Here is a 19,109-nt window from a genome sequence, read left to right as displayed (position 1 = left end):
ATCTTTTCCATATCAAAATTCAAATTAGTTTCTGTACAGTTTTATCAAAAAGTGTCTAGAGTCCAGCCAGCGTGGCTCAGTGGTTGAGCCTCGATATATGAACGAGGTCATAGTTCGATTCCCGATCCGGGCACATGCCCTGATTGCGGGCTCGATCCCCAGTAGGGGGCATGCAGTAGGCGGCCAATCAATGGTTCTCTCATCATTGATATGTCTGTCTCTCTCTCCCTCTCCCTTCCTCTCTAAAATCAATAAAAACATATGTTTTTAAAGTGTCTAGAGAAGGTATTAAGACTATAGTCGTCGATTCATTTCCACTAAGAAAATGCTTTTAAAATCTGATAGGCATCTTTTCCCAAAATGAACCTTTAAAAACCTAAAGTGTTGTGCTGCAAATAACATGATCAAGAAAGTGAAAAGGCCTCTCACAGGATGGAATAAGCTATTTGCAAATCATTTATCTCAAATATATAAAGAACTCTTAAAACTAATTTAAAAATAAGCAACAGATTTGAATATACATTTTTCCAGAGAAGATACACAAATGCTCAATAAGCACATTAAAAGATGCTCACCATCATTAGTCATTAGGGAAATGTAAATCTAAACCACAATGTAATAACTACTTCACACCCACTGGGATGACTTAAAAAAAAGAAGTATTGGTGAAATATGAACCTCATACATTGCTGGTGGGAATGTATAATGGTGCAGCCACTTTGAAAACCAACTTAGCAGTTCCTCAAACAATTAAACATAGTTACATACGAACCAGCACTTTCACTCCTAGACATATCCCCAAGAGAAATGAAGACTATCTCAACACAAGAATTTGCACACAAATACATTATTCATAATAGCCAAAATGTGGGAAATAACCTAAATGTCCATCAGCTGATGAATGGAATAAACACTGTGTATATCCATAAAATTTAATGTTATTCACCCATAAAAAGAAAAAAAATACTAATACATGTTGTAATATGGATGAACCTTGAAAACATGAAGTTAATCTCTAGTTTCTGCAGGTGTTGTAATGAACTTCTTGACTACAATATCCATACTCAGTACCTCAACACTCTCTTAGGTCTATTTGAGGTGGCTTAGCTTACAATAAAAAATTTTACCATTTACCATTGATACTTTCTATAAGCTTACCTTTTTAAAAAATATTTTTTTTATTGATTTCAGAGAGGAAGGGAGAGATATAAACATCAATGACAAGAATCATTGATCAGCTGCTTTCTGCACACCTCCTACTGGGGATCGAGCTCGCAACCCTGGGCATGTGCCCTGACCGAAAATCGAACATGACCTCCTGGTTCATAGGTGGATGCTCAACCACTGAGCCACACCAGCCTGGCTAAGCTTACCTTTTAAGTTCTCAAACTCAGACCTCTCCAGAAATAATCAGCAGTGCATCTTAAGATTCATCCTATCAGTTTGTATTATCTTACTGATACATTGACCTTGAGAATTATTCCTATTTTCAATGACTTCTCCCCTGAAACATTCATCATTTATTACTTTCAAATTTCAAGATTATTGCTTTTCTTTTTATTGTTGGACATGATGGGTTTAATTTAAAATTTTCAGAACATGCCATAGATGACAGATAAGCATAAAAACACTATTGATATCTATTGGTGGCAAATTGACATAGTTTTGCTCTGGAACTTAACTTTGTTACAATTCATAATTAGAGTAGTTCTGTACTGAAACAAAATTTCAATATTTATCCATTAAAAACAGGGAAGTGTTCGACAATTACTACATGAAAAGATACGAGATGCTTATACTCATCCACAATTTGTGACTGATGTAATGAAGCCTCTGCAAATTGAAAACATCATCGATCAAGAGGTACTCTAATTTTTTTGTTATTTTATTATTTTAAACTGGATGTCTCTAAATGGTTTGCTAACCTTCTCCAAATAGGTACAGACATTATCTGGTGGTGAACTGCAGCGAGTAGCTTTAGCTCTTTGTTTGGGCAAACCTGCTGATGTCTATTTAATTGATGAACCATCTGCATATTTGGATTCTGAACAAAGATTGATGGCAGCTCGAGTTGTCAAACGGTAATGACCTCATGAAAGTATTTTTGGTTATGTGTACTGGCATACAGCTGTGCTTAATATAGCATTTGAATATTTGATTATATAAAACTATGTGATTTTGCAATTATGTGTTTTAGTTTCATACTCCATGCTAAGAAGACAGCCTTTGTTGTGGAACATGACTTCATCATGGCCACCTATCTAGCAGATCGAGTCATTGTTTTTGATGGTGTTCCATCTAAGAACACAGTTGCAAACAGGTAAAACTACTTTCTAAAATATTCAGCGTAATTATAACTTTTAATAATTAGTAAGTTATTTAAAATTTTCCAATAAGCTTATAAACACTACTCATACTGTTTTGTTTTGTTTTGTTTTAGTCCTCACCTGAGGATATGGTTTTTTTAAATGATTTTTAGAAAGAGGGGAAGGCAGAGAGAGAAACATTCCGTTGGTTGCCTACCATACTCGCCCTGACTGGGAATCGAACCCACCCACTACCTTTTTGGTATATGGGACAAAGCCCCAACTAACTGAGCCACCTGGGGACTCAAACCATTTTAATTTTTAAGAAGGAAAGAGATAGCCAGAAATAGAAATTATACACTGACATCCAAGATTATTCACATGGAATACTGGATGGGATCCGGCAGAATCGTTTTCAGACGATGTATAGAACTCCTGGCCCACAGGGATAAGCATATAGAGTTCTGAGCCCCTCGCCTTTTTTTTTTTTTTTAATATATATTTTATTGATTTTTTTACAGAGAGGAAGGGAGAGGGATAGAGAGTTAGAAACATCGATGAGAGAGAAACATCGATCAGCTGCCTCCTGCACACCTCCTACTGGAAATGTGCCTGCAACCAAGGTACATGCCCCCGACCAGAATCGAACCTGGGACCTTTCAGTCCACCGGCTGATGCTCTATCCACTGAGCCAAACCAGTTAGGGCTCGCCTTTTCATTTATGTTAAGTTTTACCTGCATTATGTGGATTTCCAGAACACATTAGGATTCCAAATTTGCAATAACCTTGAAAACCATACATGTTATATAGGATATATAAAGTAAGATCCACATAGGTTACATGATTGTTTGTGGTAAAGGTCACAGTAGACCCCAAATGTAATGATTTTACTATTTATCTTTTTTTCCTATCATTTTTTTCCTTACTGGCTTGAGAGCATTTGTAATGTAGAGAAGCCTAACATATAAGGTTGACCCATATGAAATTACTATATTCAACCATTTTTGACCCATAAAAACAGTAATTTTATGTGATTCCAGCATAACATTTTCTGGATTAGGGAGGAATGGAGTTGCTATTTGAATAATTCATTCATGAAATATAACTATCCTACTAAGCTTCCCAGAATTCCATTATTTTCATTTTAAATTTATATATCAATTACTGATTAGGGACATTTCTTAGGCCATATAAGGGTTATTTATTCAAATAATGATCCTCTTTGTATTTATAAAATGTTCCACGTGTGTGATGTGATTTAGGATGAATAAAGCACAGACATTTTAAAAGTTCTTATTACTAAAAATCATTATGTTGTACATACTCCCTCCAGTGCCTAATTTCCAACATAAATATTACCTTTTCTGTTAAAGTCTTTTCTCCCCTAAAAACGTCAGATTTGAAATTCTGTAATTTCCTAATTAATGATCTTTGCTTTTCTATAGTACTTCTTAAATGTTTTTTTCCAGATCAGCAACAAGTTAAATTAAGTTTTACACAAAAATATTATAGCCAAACTAGAGTCCACACGAAGACATTTCAGAACACAGAGTTTATAATATGCTGTGGTTATACTACTATCCAGATGACTTAGGATTGGGGAATTAGAGGGAACAGTGATTCTTTATCCCAAAAAGTTAAATTTGAGGGGTAGAATTTAATAAAAATTTACCTTATTTTTCTTCTAGTCCTCAAACCCTTTTGGCTGGCATGAATAAATTTTTATCTCAGCTTGAAATTACATTCAGAAGAGATCCAAACAACTATAGGCCAAGAATAAACAAACTCAATTCTATTAAGGTATGTAGAAAAACTATCTTAAATCTTGGATAACTCAAGGCATGTTTCAAATTAAAATCTGTATTATATTTTTATTAATTCCAAAAGTCATGCTTTTCATATTTTAATACCTGGTGGCATACTTAAGTTTTACAGGCAGCAATTGTGATGTGGCTGCCATTGCTACCTGAACTCCGGCAGAGCTGTTCATGTCATCTGAGTTGTACCCACTCTTGTACCTGTGTTAATTGCCATTTAACTGCCTTCAGAAAGATTACACTAATTCACCAGTGAAACAAGTTTTTAATCAGTTTGGGTTTTTTTGTGTGTGTGTGTGCATGCATAGGAACAACATAATTAAAATATATAGTTTGTCTAAATAAACTCCTTCAATGATCATAAAATTCTAAACAATGGAAAAATATTTTGTCAGTTTAATTGGCACTTTTTCTTTCTTTGTGGTATCTAAAATAATTGTGCCACCTACACTTGATGTAGTCTGTGAAATACCATTTGTTATCAGAAGGCAATAATCTCTTGGTCACTAAAAATTCATTTTTAAAATGAGTTAAAAAAAACAAACAAACATGTTTTTATATCCCCTGCAGAGCCTCTTTAAAATGCTGCTTACATTTTGTGGTCTCTGGCTATCATAATATTTTAGAAACTGTAGAAGTATGTTATACACCATACCTGTAGCAATCACTAGATTTTATTGTTTTGTACTCCGCTAGCTTTGTGACTTAACCATGAGTTTTTGGAAGGCAGAGACAAAGTCATCGTACACATCATGTTGCCTTTAGCCTTCTGTGTTTTATTTATGACTGTTACTCACTGGCCAGGAGAATGAAATGACAAGTTTTAACTTAAAAGTGAAGTTTCCTCAGTTTTGGAAAACATTAAGCAGAAAAGAGGACCTAAGACATTGATTATGGAGAACTTATTTTTCCTAAGAATTTCTGCTGAAGTATTATGAACACGGTTTTGTTTTTTTTTTTGTTGTTTTTTTTTTTGCAGAAATTTATGGTTTGGTTCTCTCAGCCCACTCATCTCAGTCATACCTTAACCCTAATAAGTGAGTAGCTAGGCAAATAGGTAGATGGGTCATTACTGGCCAGTCAGTAAAGAGCACTGGGGAAATTTTTTACATATTTTGTGTAATAGGCAGTTCTCAAACCAACAATATGGACCTTTTGTACCAGGAGCTTAAAATGATGAAAATGGAATTTAATAGTTTTCCTGGAAACAGTATTTTTCATGGCAACTTTATGAGTATAAGTATTTTATGTGAAGGGCTTTGCTTGACGTGAACCAAGGTAAGTGTTCTGTAGTACGGATGGGGAGCAGAGGTAGTAATCTTGCTTCTAAGTCATGGACCCAGGAATATCCAGAAACAGACCTGAGTGCAGAGGAGGTTGTAACTATTGTAAACAATGCTAAGTAATACTGTGAGTGAAACTCTTACCTCTACATGTAGGAGAATGGTGTTGATTTTTGTTGCTTCTCTATTTTTTAGGATGTAGAACAAAAGAAGAGTGGAAACTACTTTTTCTTGGATGATTAGACTGAATCTGACAATATCGATAAACCATTTATTAAAAGAAACATTGGGATTTTTGTCATATAAAACTTTAATCAGGTTTAATGTCCCACATACTCTAGAGCCTGAAGTAGAATTTACTTATTGTAACATAAGCCAGTTGTGTTGTAAATTGTAGTCTGAACCACAAAAAAATGCCACTTTTCTGTTCTTGATGATAAGGCCCTTTTTGCCTCTAACATTCTAAAATGAACACATTTCAAGCTATATTAATTACCTCCAAACTTTAATGATGTATGGGAAGATTTTTCAGTGGATGTACTATATTCATGTACCAAATGTTGACCAGTGTTGCCCCCTTTTAAAACTCTTGAAAAAGGTTTCTGTACTTACATGGTTTGCCACGTATGCCAATATAATGAACTGCCCTTATTTTAAAGTTGGTCTAAGATTCCACTGATGAAATTTGATAAATAAATATTAGGATTATATTTGTTTTCAGTCTTTGCACTATATTATCAGTGTGTTTAGACTTTCAAAAGATCATCATCTACAAACAACCACTGTCAGAAATTGCTGTTACCAACTTAATCATTGCTTACAATTTTTGGTACTTCTGAATATCTTCATAAAAATCATTTCAATATCCCCCAACTTTCACCAAGAAAACAACCTAACTTCACTTTGATATACTCAGCTTAGCATTCCCTAAGATTCTATATTCTGTAATTGCTCTCAAGGTAATGGTTCTCTAAACATACCTTTTTATAATCACTAATCAAGATTTAGGAAAATGCATTGTAAAGAATGCTTGCTTCCCTTAAAAGTACAGGCTCAAAAGTCTCTCAAGTTGGTGCCTAAGCATTTATATATTTGTAAGTTTCCACAGATTTCTGGTGGGCAGCCAAGAACTGTGAGCCACTTATCTAAAGGCAACATTAATTCAAACACTCCCCAGATAGCAATACAAAGTATCCCTTGTACCAAATACACTTAATTCTAAATTTGGATATAGAGCAGTGATGGCGAACCTATGACACGCGTGTCAGAGGTGACATGCGAACTCATTTTTTTGGTTGATTTTTCTTTGTTAAATGGCATTTAAATATATAAAATATCAAAAATATAAATCTTTGTTTTACTATGGTTGCAAATATCAAAAAATTTCTATATGGGACATGGCACCAGAGTTAAGTTAGGGTTTTTCAAAATGCTGACACGCTGAGCTCAAAAGGTTGGCCATCACTGATAATAGCGGATATTATGTACATCTATTTCACTCTTTTTTCTTTTGTTTAGTTTTTAGCAAGAGTTCTAATATTTTATCCAAGTCCTCGGTTTGAGCAATAGAAACCTCTAGTGTGAAACCACGTTCAGTTTATACTTCTAATTTTATTTTTTAAAATATTTTTATTGATTTCAGTGAGGAAGGGAGGAGGACAGATAGAAACATCAATGATGAGAGAATCATTAATTGGCTGCCTCCTGCAGGCCCCACATTGGGGATCAAGCCTACAACCTGGGCAGGTGCCCTGACTGGGAATCAAACCATAACCTCCTGGTTCATAGGTCAAGGCTCAACCACTGAAACAACCAGCCGGGCATAAGTTCTAAAAATTTATCCAAGTCCGAGTTCTCAGTTTGAGCAATAGGAACCTCTAGTGCAGTGGTTCTCAACCTTCCTAATACCTCGACCCTTTAATACACTGGGTACTCATACGTGAGCATATCTGCATGTGGGCGGACCCGCCTGGAGACGGATAGAGGAGCGGTGTCTCGGTTCCTAAGACCATCGAAAATATGTTTTCCGATGGTCTTAGGCGACCCCTGTGAAAGGGTCATTCGACCCCCAAAGGGGTCGTGACCCACAGGTTGAGAACCGCTGTTCTAGTGTGAAACCACTTTCAGTTATGCTTTTGACTAATGCAATGAACTGGAACTACCATGCTATAAGTGAGGGAAAGAGTTTACTAAATGAATTAATGGAGCAAGCAAACTAGAGGAAGAAATTTGAAATTATTGAACAGACTAAATTTAGTTACTTGAAACAATAGCTTTGATTGATATGCAAATTGGACAAAAAAGTATAACTGGGCCCCATTAGGCCTTTAAAATTAATATATAAACTAGAAGCCCAGTGCATGAAATTCATGCACTGGTAGAGTCCCTAAGCCTGGCTGGTGATCAGGGTCGATCTATGGGGTGACCAACGGGGCAATTGTGGGGCCCCGCTGGTACCCGCCTTGGCCGGCCTGGCATCCCCCCCTCGCCAGCCCCGCCCCTCCAGGGCGATCCAGGGGTGGCACCAGCCCACTCACCGGCCAGCCCTGCCGCCAGTCACCTCCCTCGGTGGAGTGACCAGCGGGACAATCGGGGCCCCTGCTGGCACCTGCCTTGGCTGGCCTGGGGCCTGTGGGCTAGGGGCAGCTCCCGCGTTTAGCATCTGCCCCCTGGTGGTCAGTGTGTGTCATAGTGACTGGTTGTTCTGTAGTTCGTCGATTTGCATATTAGGCTTTTATTACATAGAAATACATTTGTGAAAAATTCAAATGTACCGAAATCTATGAAATAAAAAGTTATGATCTCCCTTCACATTACCCTCCCAAAGGTTACCAGTGTTAATATTGTAAAGGGCTTGTATTGTATATAAATGGGATTATACTAAAATATGTAGTGCCTATTTTTAAGGATAGTTAAATTTGTGAATGTTTATTTCAAAAAATTGAATAAAATAAGCCAAAAGCTATTTTTATTTACTGATTCCGTATTCTGTCCTAAAGAATATACAATATATAGAGCACAGTTCTACCTATTGCTTATGACAGAATATGTATTACATTTTTCATGCAGATGAAAATTTAAAAACATAGCTGTTCCTTAAAATTTTGTGGCAATAGAAAAGGGCTTACAGTTGCTAACAAAAAAAATTTTTCTATAAAATCAACATTACCAACTCAGAAACACCTTCAATGCAGAAGTTAGCTATTAAAAAGAGACTGGTGAATATGTCCTGATTGGAAGAAATCTCTAGGCAAAAAAGCATGGTGCAACAGTGTTTATGTAATACACCATTCATATGAAAGTATACAAAATATTAAAGTACACAGAAGGATACTCAAGAAGCTTAATGCTTTCGGGAAGAATAACTTGATTAAAGAATAGGAAGGTGACATATACCTCTTACCTTCTGAATTTTATATTTTGTACATACCAACTGTTTAGAAATAATTTTAATAATTCAATGTATAGTTTGGTACCTAGTATGTAGTATGCCTACAGAATTGAAGGAATGGATCTATTTACCACAAACAGTAGGAAGAAAGGATAACTACTCAGTTCTGTAATTTCGTTCATGTTCATTAACATTTAGACACGTGTATGTCAGACTTAACCCAGTGCCTGGTGTAATATGAGCACTCAGTGGTTCAGGCGAGAAATAGTTATGTTGGAGAGTCAGAAAGGGCTACGTGAAGGAGATAGCTACCAAAAAAATAGTACCTGTAATGATAAATGGTAAAGTAAGCCATGTAAAGCAGAAACATCAGGTCAGAGGCAGAGATCAGCATGGGCAATGAAGAGATTAGTGAAGGGATGGACACAGGCAGACTAGTGGACTCTCCATGCTTTCAAGATTCAAGTTAGAGGTTTTTATATGCTCAAAGTAGGGACTGAAGAGACAAAGCAAAACCAGTTAGAGAAGCAGCTAGAATTATCAAGATAGTGGTTCAGGAACTTATAATTTTTTTATTCCATTGTCTTTTAATCTTTTGAAACACTTAATACTTGCATTACTCTGCAATTAGTCTATGTCTTACTCTTGGATTGTTTCCTTTTGGTTTGTGAGCTTTTCAGTGAGGTTTTGTCTTTCCTTCCCAACTTCATACTACAAGCACCTCCTTCCTTACCAACTTGATAAGGTAGGCAGTGTGCCCAGCCTCAGATGATGATTCATAATTGGGCTAAGACACCCATGACAATCATCATCTGCATTTTCCTAGTCTCTCACAGCTAGGCATAGCCATACTGACCCAGTCCTAGCCATGAAACTGAAAGTAGCAAGCAGTCTCTTGCGGGGGAGGGGGAGTGTTTCTGGAGGCCCCCTTGCTTTTCCAATAAAAGGATATCTGGTACCTACCCTTGTGGGTGTGTTGTGCCCATAAAGTGGCACAAGAAATGCCAAAAATGCTAGTCTGAGGTGTGACCAGCAGCTACAGATTATCTTATGAAAGGGGAATAAATCCCTATTTGTTTAAGCTACTATAAGTCAAAATGGTTTTGTTAAAATAACCTTGGCTCCTTGACTGAGGTCTGTCCAAAGGCTTTCAGTTTGCTTCTACCAGGTGACCCAAGTGTATTTCCAGCTTGGAACCACTTTTAATCTTAGCTTGTAGATTCCTGGACCTCAAACCTAAACAAATGTGAAAACATTCTTAGTGTTTTGTTTTGTATTTTTCCCTTTAAGAATCTGGACCCCAGGCCAGGAAAGGCTTGTTTATAGGAAATTTATGTTATTGCCATCAGTGCCCATTTTACTGGGGTGCTCCTGGCTTTAATGTAAATTTGTTTCAGTTCCCAGCCTTGCCTGTGCCGTAGTCTGTCTCACCTATCTACACAGCTCTCAGCTAATGAGGTTACCAGTCATGTCTATCCAATAATCCCTTCCCGAAGAGCATGGCTTCATGCCTATGCCTCTAGTCTCCACTTCTGGCCCCTCCCTGATTTGTAAACATACCTTATAAAATTATAGAGGACTTACATGCTTTTACTAACTCCTAATTTAGAAAACAACTTACAGAAAGCATGCAACAAGTTACACAGTAACATGTATCGTAGGTAGTATATAGCATTACTTTTGTTTTCTCCACCTGGAGATCAGTAAAAAAAAATTAGCTTATGCAGTTAGAAAAAAAAATAGCTTACACAAATTTTGTATGGGAATCAATAACTTGCCAGTTTAGTTTCATTAGACTATTGAAAGGCATAGGAGGCCTTAAGAACACCACTCTTCGTTTTTTATATTTACATCTTTAATCTTTACAAGATTTTTCTATAAATGTGAAAAATAAAATGTAATCATAAGACTGGTATGTATTTTTAAATGGTTGACTTTGAGCTCTAATGAATTCCTAGATCAAAAAATATCTAGTATGACATTTTTATCAATGGCTGTAGCTTCACTATTCTGGGGAGTGCAAGGCTCAACTTTTGAAAGTTTATTTAGTGTCTCTGAAGAGAAGTTGTGTTTACTTCTTTTGCAGTTTAAATATTCTCATACTATTCCCTATACATGTACCTAAAGTTGAATGAAAATATAAAATATTCAAAGTGAAAAAGCAGGCCCTTCCAATTATAGAAAACTTCTGTAGAAACCCTGGATAGGGCACGCTTCTTGTGGACCAGTGGTCACTTGGTCTTACCTACTTACTGTTCCATTTCAAGTGACCAGTTCTGCAAGGGTCCCAACCAACACCGACACCCCTCTCTCTAGCTTTCCTCCCCATGCTCTGGCTTCTCTACTGACTTACTGGCAAAAGAAAGTGGCACTCACACAGATAAATGCTTCCTCCCCCTTTTCCTTTCTTTCTCCCTCTGATCCTTCAAGGTTCTGTGATTTCACTCACCACCTCAAGCAATCCCTAAAAACTGGCCTCTATGACTAACCAACTTATCTACCCTATCACTTTCTATCAAACACCTGTAATGAAGCCTTTGCTTCAGGCTCTGCCTTCTGGAGAAGCCATTCTAAAACAAAGTACCTATTAGTAAGTAGGTTAATCAAGTACTGACTAGCCATACACTTAGGTGACTTAATTTAATGAAAAAACACCCTTAAGAAAGGGTTTGCTTTTATTTTTCAAAAAACAAAAACCAAGTTTTCCAATGAGTTGCCTTATCTTTCTTCAGAACACAAATATTGAATAGTAACTTTAAAAAATAAAAGGGCCATTTAATCTAGAAATTACTCTTAGATAGTATACATTCCCATCATGATTGCTGAAAAAAATGGCGGAGAGCACTAGCTTTAAAACCTCTCAGCTAGGTTCAAAATCCAAATCCTACCACTTAGTTGCATGACTTTAATTAAATTAAATTACTTGGCCTGTCTCAGTTTATTACATATATATAAAGTAGGGAAAAGAACAGTACCTACCCCATGATTTATAAATTCCAGGTGGTTTTTAGTTGCGCACACTAGAATTCTGACTCGATAAAAACCATCACTTATTTTCACAAGTTCACTAAGTTCCTCTTAAGATTTATATGCTATATACTAGGTTAACCCTGGAACCAAAGAATCACAAGCAAAATCAACAGACAAAATTTAATATATGCACACAGTTTCATATATAATAACATGTCAATAAAGCAGATAAGGAAGATCAATTTTTTTTTTTTATGTTTGAAACACTTCTTAAGGCTACAAAACAGAACATAGAAAAATAAACAGGAATATATGCAACACTTACAAAAAGTGATATGATAAAGAATATAAAGTACTATTTTCCTTTCAACACTTCAAAAGATATTTATATATAGTTTTTTTTTACAAGTAACATCACAAATGATCACATCTTCACATGCTTTTAAAGTATTATTTGTACTCAGTATAAGGCTATTATTTTTCATACTTAAATTTTTTTCTATCTCTGTAACAATGCAATTTTAATCCATTCAAGTAAATTCAACACCAAAGTTGCTGTTCCCCAGCATTAAGACATGCACTCTCCCCTTTTCTAGGATTTTCTAAAACTTATTTTGGGGGGCGGGGCGGGGGGGCGGGAATCCCAATTAGTGGGAAAGTAAATGGCTGACACTAGTAGTAAAACCTTAGTTCTTTGAGACTGACATGCTGGAACTGAGCCATTATTAAGGTTTTAAACAAGAAGCAAAATATAGTAAACAGAAATAGTGTAGCCAAATATGCATTCTCTTCAGCTACACCAAAATGGACCTTGCTTAGTACCCACAAGTGAAAGACTACAATTCCCTCATCTAAAACTGAAGGTAAAATAAATGAGACATAAATAAATATTGCTAGTTTCTAGGATGGCTGAATGTTTTCTAAACCAGAAATGGTTAGAAAAGAACTTTATTGCACCAAGTCAATCATAAGCAAGTTTGCAGTTCACAGGCATTTTAATTCAATCTTCAGTCACAAAGGAAACATAATGCAAAATATACAGTTTGCATCAACTAAGCACTGTGGTTTGGGAAAACCTACTCCTGCCAGATCAAGGCAGGATCTTAGCTCAAGTCAGCATGAAAATGAATATATGGGTTACCAGGAAACAGGATGAGAATTACACAGACGCTAGCATCCTGCTGCCAAGGAGTACATGGAACAACAGGAAGATTTTGTCTGAGAAGAACTTGAAGAAAAATATACCCAATACTAAAAGGGAAAAAATCAAGTTTAGCAAAAGCCAAAAGAAGTGACCTTTGGTCATTCTAAACATTTGTTCTTTAAAATGTATATGATCCTAATACAGTGAAGTTCCATAATTTCCAACTCAAAATACAAATGATTCTTACTTCTAAGCATTAGTTTCTCTTATATGGAAACATTGTATCTCATGTCAACATACCATATGACTCAGTCAAAATGAAGGAAAAAAGCTTGCTTGGTTCGACCTCAGCATAAGGCAAATCCCCTGAATACATTTAAAACAAACCTAAAAAAAACAAAACTGACCTTCATGCAGAGACTCATAATTTTAAAACTAATTATCAAAATTCAGAGTTCTTTTATTCCAGAGGTCACTGAGTAAAGTACCATCTGTAAAGTTCTCTTTCAGCACTGTTTCCATCATGTCCTGGAGGTAAATATGGGAAACAGCAAGCAAATCAGTATTTCTTTCAGGAACTATAGAGTATGTTGTTACTCAACTGAGGTAAGACAGTGAAGAAATGAACAGTATTCTTTCCTACCCAATTTTCAACATTTCCAGAAGAAACTGAGAAGATCAAATCCCAGTCAAAAAAAGACACTGGAAACACCAATTTCTTTTGGTCTCCTGAGTTTAAATTTACATCAAACTTTTAAATCTGGCCATAATATCTAAAGGTGATTTTCATAAAAACTATCAGATAAACTAATCTTACATTAAAAAATATGAGCTGAGAATAAAGGACCCGCTAATCTCATTCCATATCACCTGATGTTAACTAAGAAAGAAATGGCTTAAGCAGTACCTTCCCCAATTGTTAGAGCTTAGAAGGTGACAACAGAAATTCCTTTCAGCAGGTTCTCTCAATATTTCCACACAACCATCTCGGTCTTTAAAGTTTTTACTTAGCACCATCATAAAATATCTTTCAAAGTGCTCTCTAAAATCCTATGTTACAAAACATCTAAATGATAATCACTACTCGAATCAGCAGTTACACAGACATTAGGTAATTAAAACAGAGGTAAAATAACCATTATTACAGTACAGTGGAGATTCACTGAGCCTAGCTGGCATCCCAAACAATTCTGTTAAGTTATCAGAGAACCCAGAAAACTCATCTGTTTCAGTTTGTCAAATTCAAGTGAATTGTATTTGCTTTTTTAAAAAAAATCCATTTTTGGCTAGGTATATTATACATGGCATGCAAAGAGAAATTACTACTTTATTTGCATAGCGCTCAAACTTCCTGATCAAAAGAGAACATAAAAAAGGGTAGATTTTCACATTAGTATATACAAATGAGAAATAAAAGCTATAGTTATACAGTATAACACAGATTAATGAATACTGTGTTAATTCAAAGTCAAATCTCCAAATGAGGACAGAGTACAACATGCAAAGGGAACTTCTACTAAAATACTGTGAAGACGAAGACGGGAAGGAAGCAGGATTGACAGGTTACCCAAGAGGTAACAAGCTATAAAATGCAAAGCAAAACCACTTTCTAGCAGCATCCTCTAGAAAAGAACTAGAAGTCACAATCATCCTTTTCTGTACAATAGTTCCAGCTGTGACAAATTGAACATGCAAATGTAAAGTGATGGACACAGCCAATGGTGCAAAGTGAAAAAACAAAACACAGAACTCTATAGAAACCTGTCAAGCTAAAAATTTTTAACATTTCGTCTCTCAAAATATTTAAATCTGTCAGTGCATTAGTGTTAAAGTGGCATTAAAAAACTTCTGCAGTTTTAACAGATGCAGATTATTTTCAAAATGCATAGCATCTACATTTCTTTCGAGTAGGCACCATATTTACACCAGTGCTAAGAATTCTTGGTGGAAACAGCCATTTCATTGTATTTCCTATTATTTCTTAAACATATGTTCTTGTATGCGATCTCAAGTTCAACAAATACCAAAATTCAAAAATATACCCTATTAATATTAAAAGAACTATATACAACATTTCTAAGACACAGGTTAATAGGCTGCCTTATGTGTAATATTAAAAAGAAGACATTATTCAAGTTTGACAGATATTGAGATGAAAGGCCTTTGGGTTGGAAGCATTTCAAAAGACAACAGTGTTTTAGCCTAAGAACTGTTTGAGCCCAGTTTATGACTAAGGCATTGCATAATAAAATATACATTTCTATTTGGTGCAATGTTATGTTTTGGAATCTATCATGTGTCAAATGGTGTATTTTCTTGTCACTTTAGTAAACACTATACAGCACACATTTCCAACATTTGAAATTAAACTTATATAAGGGAAAAAAAACAAACACTAAATCTATAATGTTTTATATTAAGCTGTTTATAAAAAATACTTTAACAAACTTATTTTCGACTTATGGGGGCAGTCACCCCATAAATAAACAGATTTTGAACAAAGAGAAATGGCAACGCCAGGAATTCACCTGCCCCCTTGAACACATATCCAAAATCTCTTGTCCAGGATAGAAGTGAGGGTAAAGGGGGAGGGGAGGAGATAGTTCCAATTTGGGTTTTTATTTTAATGTATTTTTTTAAAGCCTTTAGAAACATTCCACCTAAGAAAAGTTTCTGCTCTAATACACTGCAACAACAGCCATCAAGTGTGTTGCCCCCGATGGCCATCTCCCATCCCTGACCTCCTCCTATCCCCCCTATAGGGCCGTCCTCTGCCATTTCGATGGTACTGATAACCTTCATCTCGGCTTCTGTTTGGCTGCCCTTTCCACGACTCCTCACCTCTTGTATGTTGATATCCTCCCCTACCAGAATAGCCCCAATCGCTTTTGTACTTCCTGCCTCCATACGTCTGATTATAGAACTGCTTTGATCTACCACTTCGCAGAATATTCGACACTTCATTCTCATCTTCTGAACTCTCTTCTTTTGGTCTCTGTAGTCTGCTATCCACAGAGTTGGCCCCACTGACCACATCAGCAGCAGTCTTAGGATCTTTCACTTTTTCTGGTTTTTCTTTCAGACTTGGAATGGTCCTTTTAGGCTCAGGTTCAACAGGCACAGTTTCTCTCTCTCTGTTTAGATTCTGAGTGGGAAGATGAGCCTTTCCCTCCGCTACTGGAGGGATGGAAACCAATGCCAGATCTGCCATAGGTGTCTGGGACGACTGCTCTGCCCGACCTTCATGCTCACTCACATCTGCTTCAGGGAGAGCATGTTGTGTGTCTTCACATCTGGCCTCCTGAAACTCACCTGTTGAAGCTGAACCACCTTGTTTAGACAGATCCAGATTTTCCAGGGGTAGATCCAATTCTCCTTTCTCATCAGAAGGCAGAACAATATTCTGCCTCATTACTGGACTTTCTATGAATCCCTGAAAAGGGTACCCATACCAAACAGGAGGAAAGAAAGGAGGTGCAATGGGAACTGGGCCTAAGAATGGATTAGGTCCAAAGGACGGTTGTGGGAACATATTCTTGCCACTTAGTGACTCTTCATATTCAGCATGAAGAAGATGCCCAGAGTTTTCAGATTCAAGATCAGCCTGGTAAGACAATTGTCCATGACTTTCAGACACCTGAGATGGAGGGATAACCAGAGGTGAAGAAAATGTTGGTGGTCCAATCTCTGCTTGTGGCATCTGACCATTAACACTGGGCTCAGTCTGCATAGGAAAGTGTGCATCAGCACAAGTACAATCACTTTCATTCTGAGCAGGAGCTTCTTGGAACCAAGGGTTTTGAGGATACACAGGGACAGGGACCTTTGGGTACATCCTGCAGGCTGCCAGGTAAGCCTGGTGCAGAGGATACAGGTAAGAATGTGGGGCCCACATAGGACAACTATATGCCTAAAAGAAACAAACAAAAAAATAAAACAGTTAAAAAGAAAAACAAAAGGAGGTTGAAAGTTTAAAGTGGGCTCAAGATAAGTTTCTTATGTCTACAAAGAGCATATAATCTGCAGTCCAAGTACTACATCACTGTGAGACTCAACATGGAAAGGAAGTACGAAGTCAAGACTGCTCTAAAGCTCCATTCCTTGTCCTATCCTGAAACCAATCCTAAGTCCTGTATAGATGTTGACAAATGACAATAAATGAACCTACCCAAAGATTATCATGACCATTAATTTCATTCTTTGGATATAACTACACGAAAACAATTATGGGTGATACAGATCTCAAAAGCCACCAACAACAAGCACTTGAACCTCCAGCTTCAAGTATCTCAATCACTGGCTGTTTAGCTCGACTTGCATTTGTATTTTGGCTCTATCGCTAGCTTACTGTGTGTGACCCCATGCCAACTAAATAACTGGTCTGGACCTGCTCTACCAGAAAAATGCTAGTATAGGAGTAGATGACCCCCAAGGTTAGCACTCCAGTTCTAGGAGACCCCAGAGCACTCCGCAAAGATAAAAGTGAGACTCCTAATCAGAGAAGGGTAATACTGAAAATGAAGTATGTCAAATCCTTTTCCTACAAAGTATCAACAAAAGACCAAAACACACACACACACACACACACACACACAATTTACCAGCTAAGTGGCTACCTTTAGCTAGAGCCAAAATTAACTAGATAAATATAAATTTAGGCAAAGAAATGCAGTAGATGGTGAAATTAACCAAGTCTCCTTTTATGAACTGGTCAGTAGGCTACAGTAGGGCACTTCATTTCATATTTTAACAGTCTAGGACCCACAGAAATCAATCCAAGACAGGAGACAACACAGCACTGACAAGGACAAAGAGTTCCCCAGCCTCACTAAGACAAACTATTGTTTGACTGACCACTTCCTAAAGGAGACCTCCACTCCACTAGTTTTACATGGTATTTCCTTGAAACTTTAAACAATGAGGCAAGTCGAAGAATGCTACCCTCATTCCATAAATTCAAAAAGCTAGGCTCAGATACATTAAATGACTTGTCCAGAGCTATCCAGCTAAAAAGTGATGGAGCAGAACTTCAAACCCAGATGGCTCACTTAATCCCTCAGTGAGGGTATTTCCACTAGGCCACCCAGGGACAGAGGCATCTCCTGAACATACTCACAGGGTTAAATCACTGCCCATTAAAAGGAAAACCAACCAAAAATTGGAGCACCAATCACCACCAAAAAGAAACATACTGCACAATTCTGAAAATGCTAGTACTGAAGATAATGAGATTTAGTAAATCTTAGGGTATTTACTCTTAGGATAATTAAATAATAAGAATTTAAATCTGTTTACTTGAAAATAATTTTAAAATGATAAAATGTAAATACCTTTACACCAAGATTAAAGAAGAATCGAAGAATGTTCTTATCTGAAAATAAATAACAATCATCACTCAATATAATTATACATTCAAAAGCTTTTTTTCATTATTCTCAAACAATATATAGTTCTAAAGACATTTTTACCTACTAGAATTGTTTTCTCTAGCCTGTGCTATAAAACATGGAAAAAAAACTAATATAACCAAAACCAGGCTCTGTTTCTATAGGGTAATTCCAGGTTCAATATACTTTGTCTATGCTACTTACATCTAAGTTCCAAAATACCTTAAATTGAGATTTTTATCTGATTTAAATTAACTCTTTGTGAAGGAAACTCAGGTGTTCACTGTATTTCCTTTTCAACTTCTCCGTGGGATTTAAAATATTATAAAATAAAAATGTTGGAGGTTAAAGATAAAGCCAACATAAACCTAACTCATTACTAACATAAGATTAATAGGATAATATCAGCTAAGGTATTCATTTGACATTAGCCAGTTTACTCACAGACTCAAACATCAAGCCACTGAATAATGAAACAAAAGTATCCACAAAAATCCAGATAGGGAGCATATAGACAGTCATTGCATTACTTTTTCTAGAATTAGGAAATTTTGCACCTTTAAAGAAAAGGGGACAGGCAAATTTAAAAAGAATTCTTTTAAAAATATATATATTGTTGCATATAGTACTGTAATGACAGCTATTATTTATTATATTCGTTCCCTATAATTTTTTCATGAAGTAATTAGTGATGGAAAAAGTCAGTAAATGTTTAGTTATTTGGTTATTAATTCAAAATGGTTTTAAACATTTTTAAAAAAAATGGCGGGGGGGCGGGGGGGGGGCGGGGGGGGGAGCAGGGGGGAGGCG

General features: G+C 36.4%; 2 protein-coding genes across 4 annotated transcripts in view; one reads left to right on the top strand and one right to left on the bottom strand.

The window, feature by feature from the left end:
- ABCE1 (ATP-binding cassette, sub-family E (OABP), member 1) overlaps positions 1-6,117 on the top strand; it is a 30,607-nt gene extending 24,490 nt beyond the window's left edge. Inside the window, exons 14-18 of one of the 2 annotated variants that reach the window (XM_014538516.1) lie at positions 1,753-1,863; positions 1,939-2,081; positions 2,198-2,320; positions 3,996-4,107; positions 5,603-6,117. In XM_014538516.1, the coding sequence (XP_014394002.1) occupies positions 1,753-1,863; positions 1,939-2,081; positions 2,198-2,320; positions 3,996-4,107; positions 5,603-5,650 (537 nt within the window). In that variant the 3' untranslated portion in view covers positions 5,651-6,117. The remainder of the gene's footprint in view (positions 1-1,752; positions 1,864-1,938; positions 2,082-2,197; positions 2,321-3,995; positions 4,108-5,602) is intronic. The other variant, XM_005864870.2, reaches the window with a different exon arrangement.
- A 6,627-nt stretch (positions 6,118-12,744) lies between these two features.
- Positions 12,745-19,109, bottom strand: part of OTUD4 (OTU deubiquitinase 4) — a 42,677-nt gene continuing 36,312 nt past the window's right edge. For both annotated transcript variants that reach the window (XM_005864868.2, XM_014538515.1), the window contains 2 exons: positions 18,243-18,283; positions 12,745-16,822 (listed from right to left, as the gene is read on the bottom strand). In XM_005864868.2, the coding sequence (XP_005864930.1) occupies positions 15,614-16,822; positions 18,243-18,283 (1,250 nt within the window). In that variant the 3' untranslated portion in view covers positions 12,745-15,613. The remainder of the gene's footprint in view (positions 16,823-18,242; positions 18,284-19,109) is intronic.

The sequence above is a fragment of the Myotis brandtii genome, unplaced genomic scaffold (assembly GCF_000412655.1).
Source record: "Myotis brandtii unplaced genomic scaffold, ASM41265v1 scaffold192, whole genome shotgun sequence".
Classification (NCBI taxonomy): Eukaryota; Metazoa; Chordata; class Mammalia; order Chiroptera; family Vespertilionidae; genus Myotis; species Myotis brandtii.
Note: the sequence above shows the minus strand (reverse complement) of the source record. Positions and strands in the feature narration are given on the sequence as shown.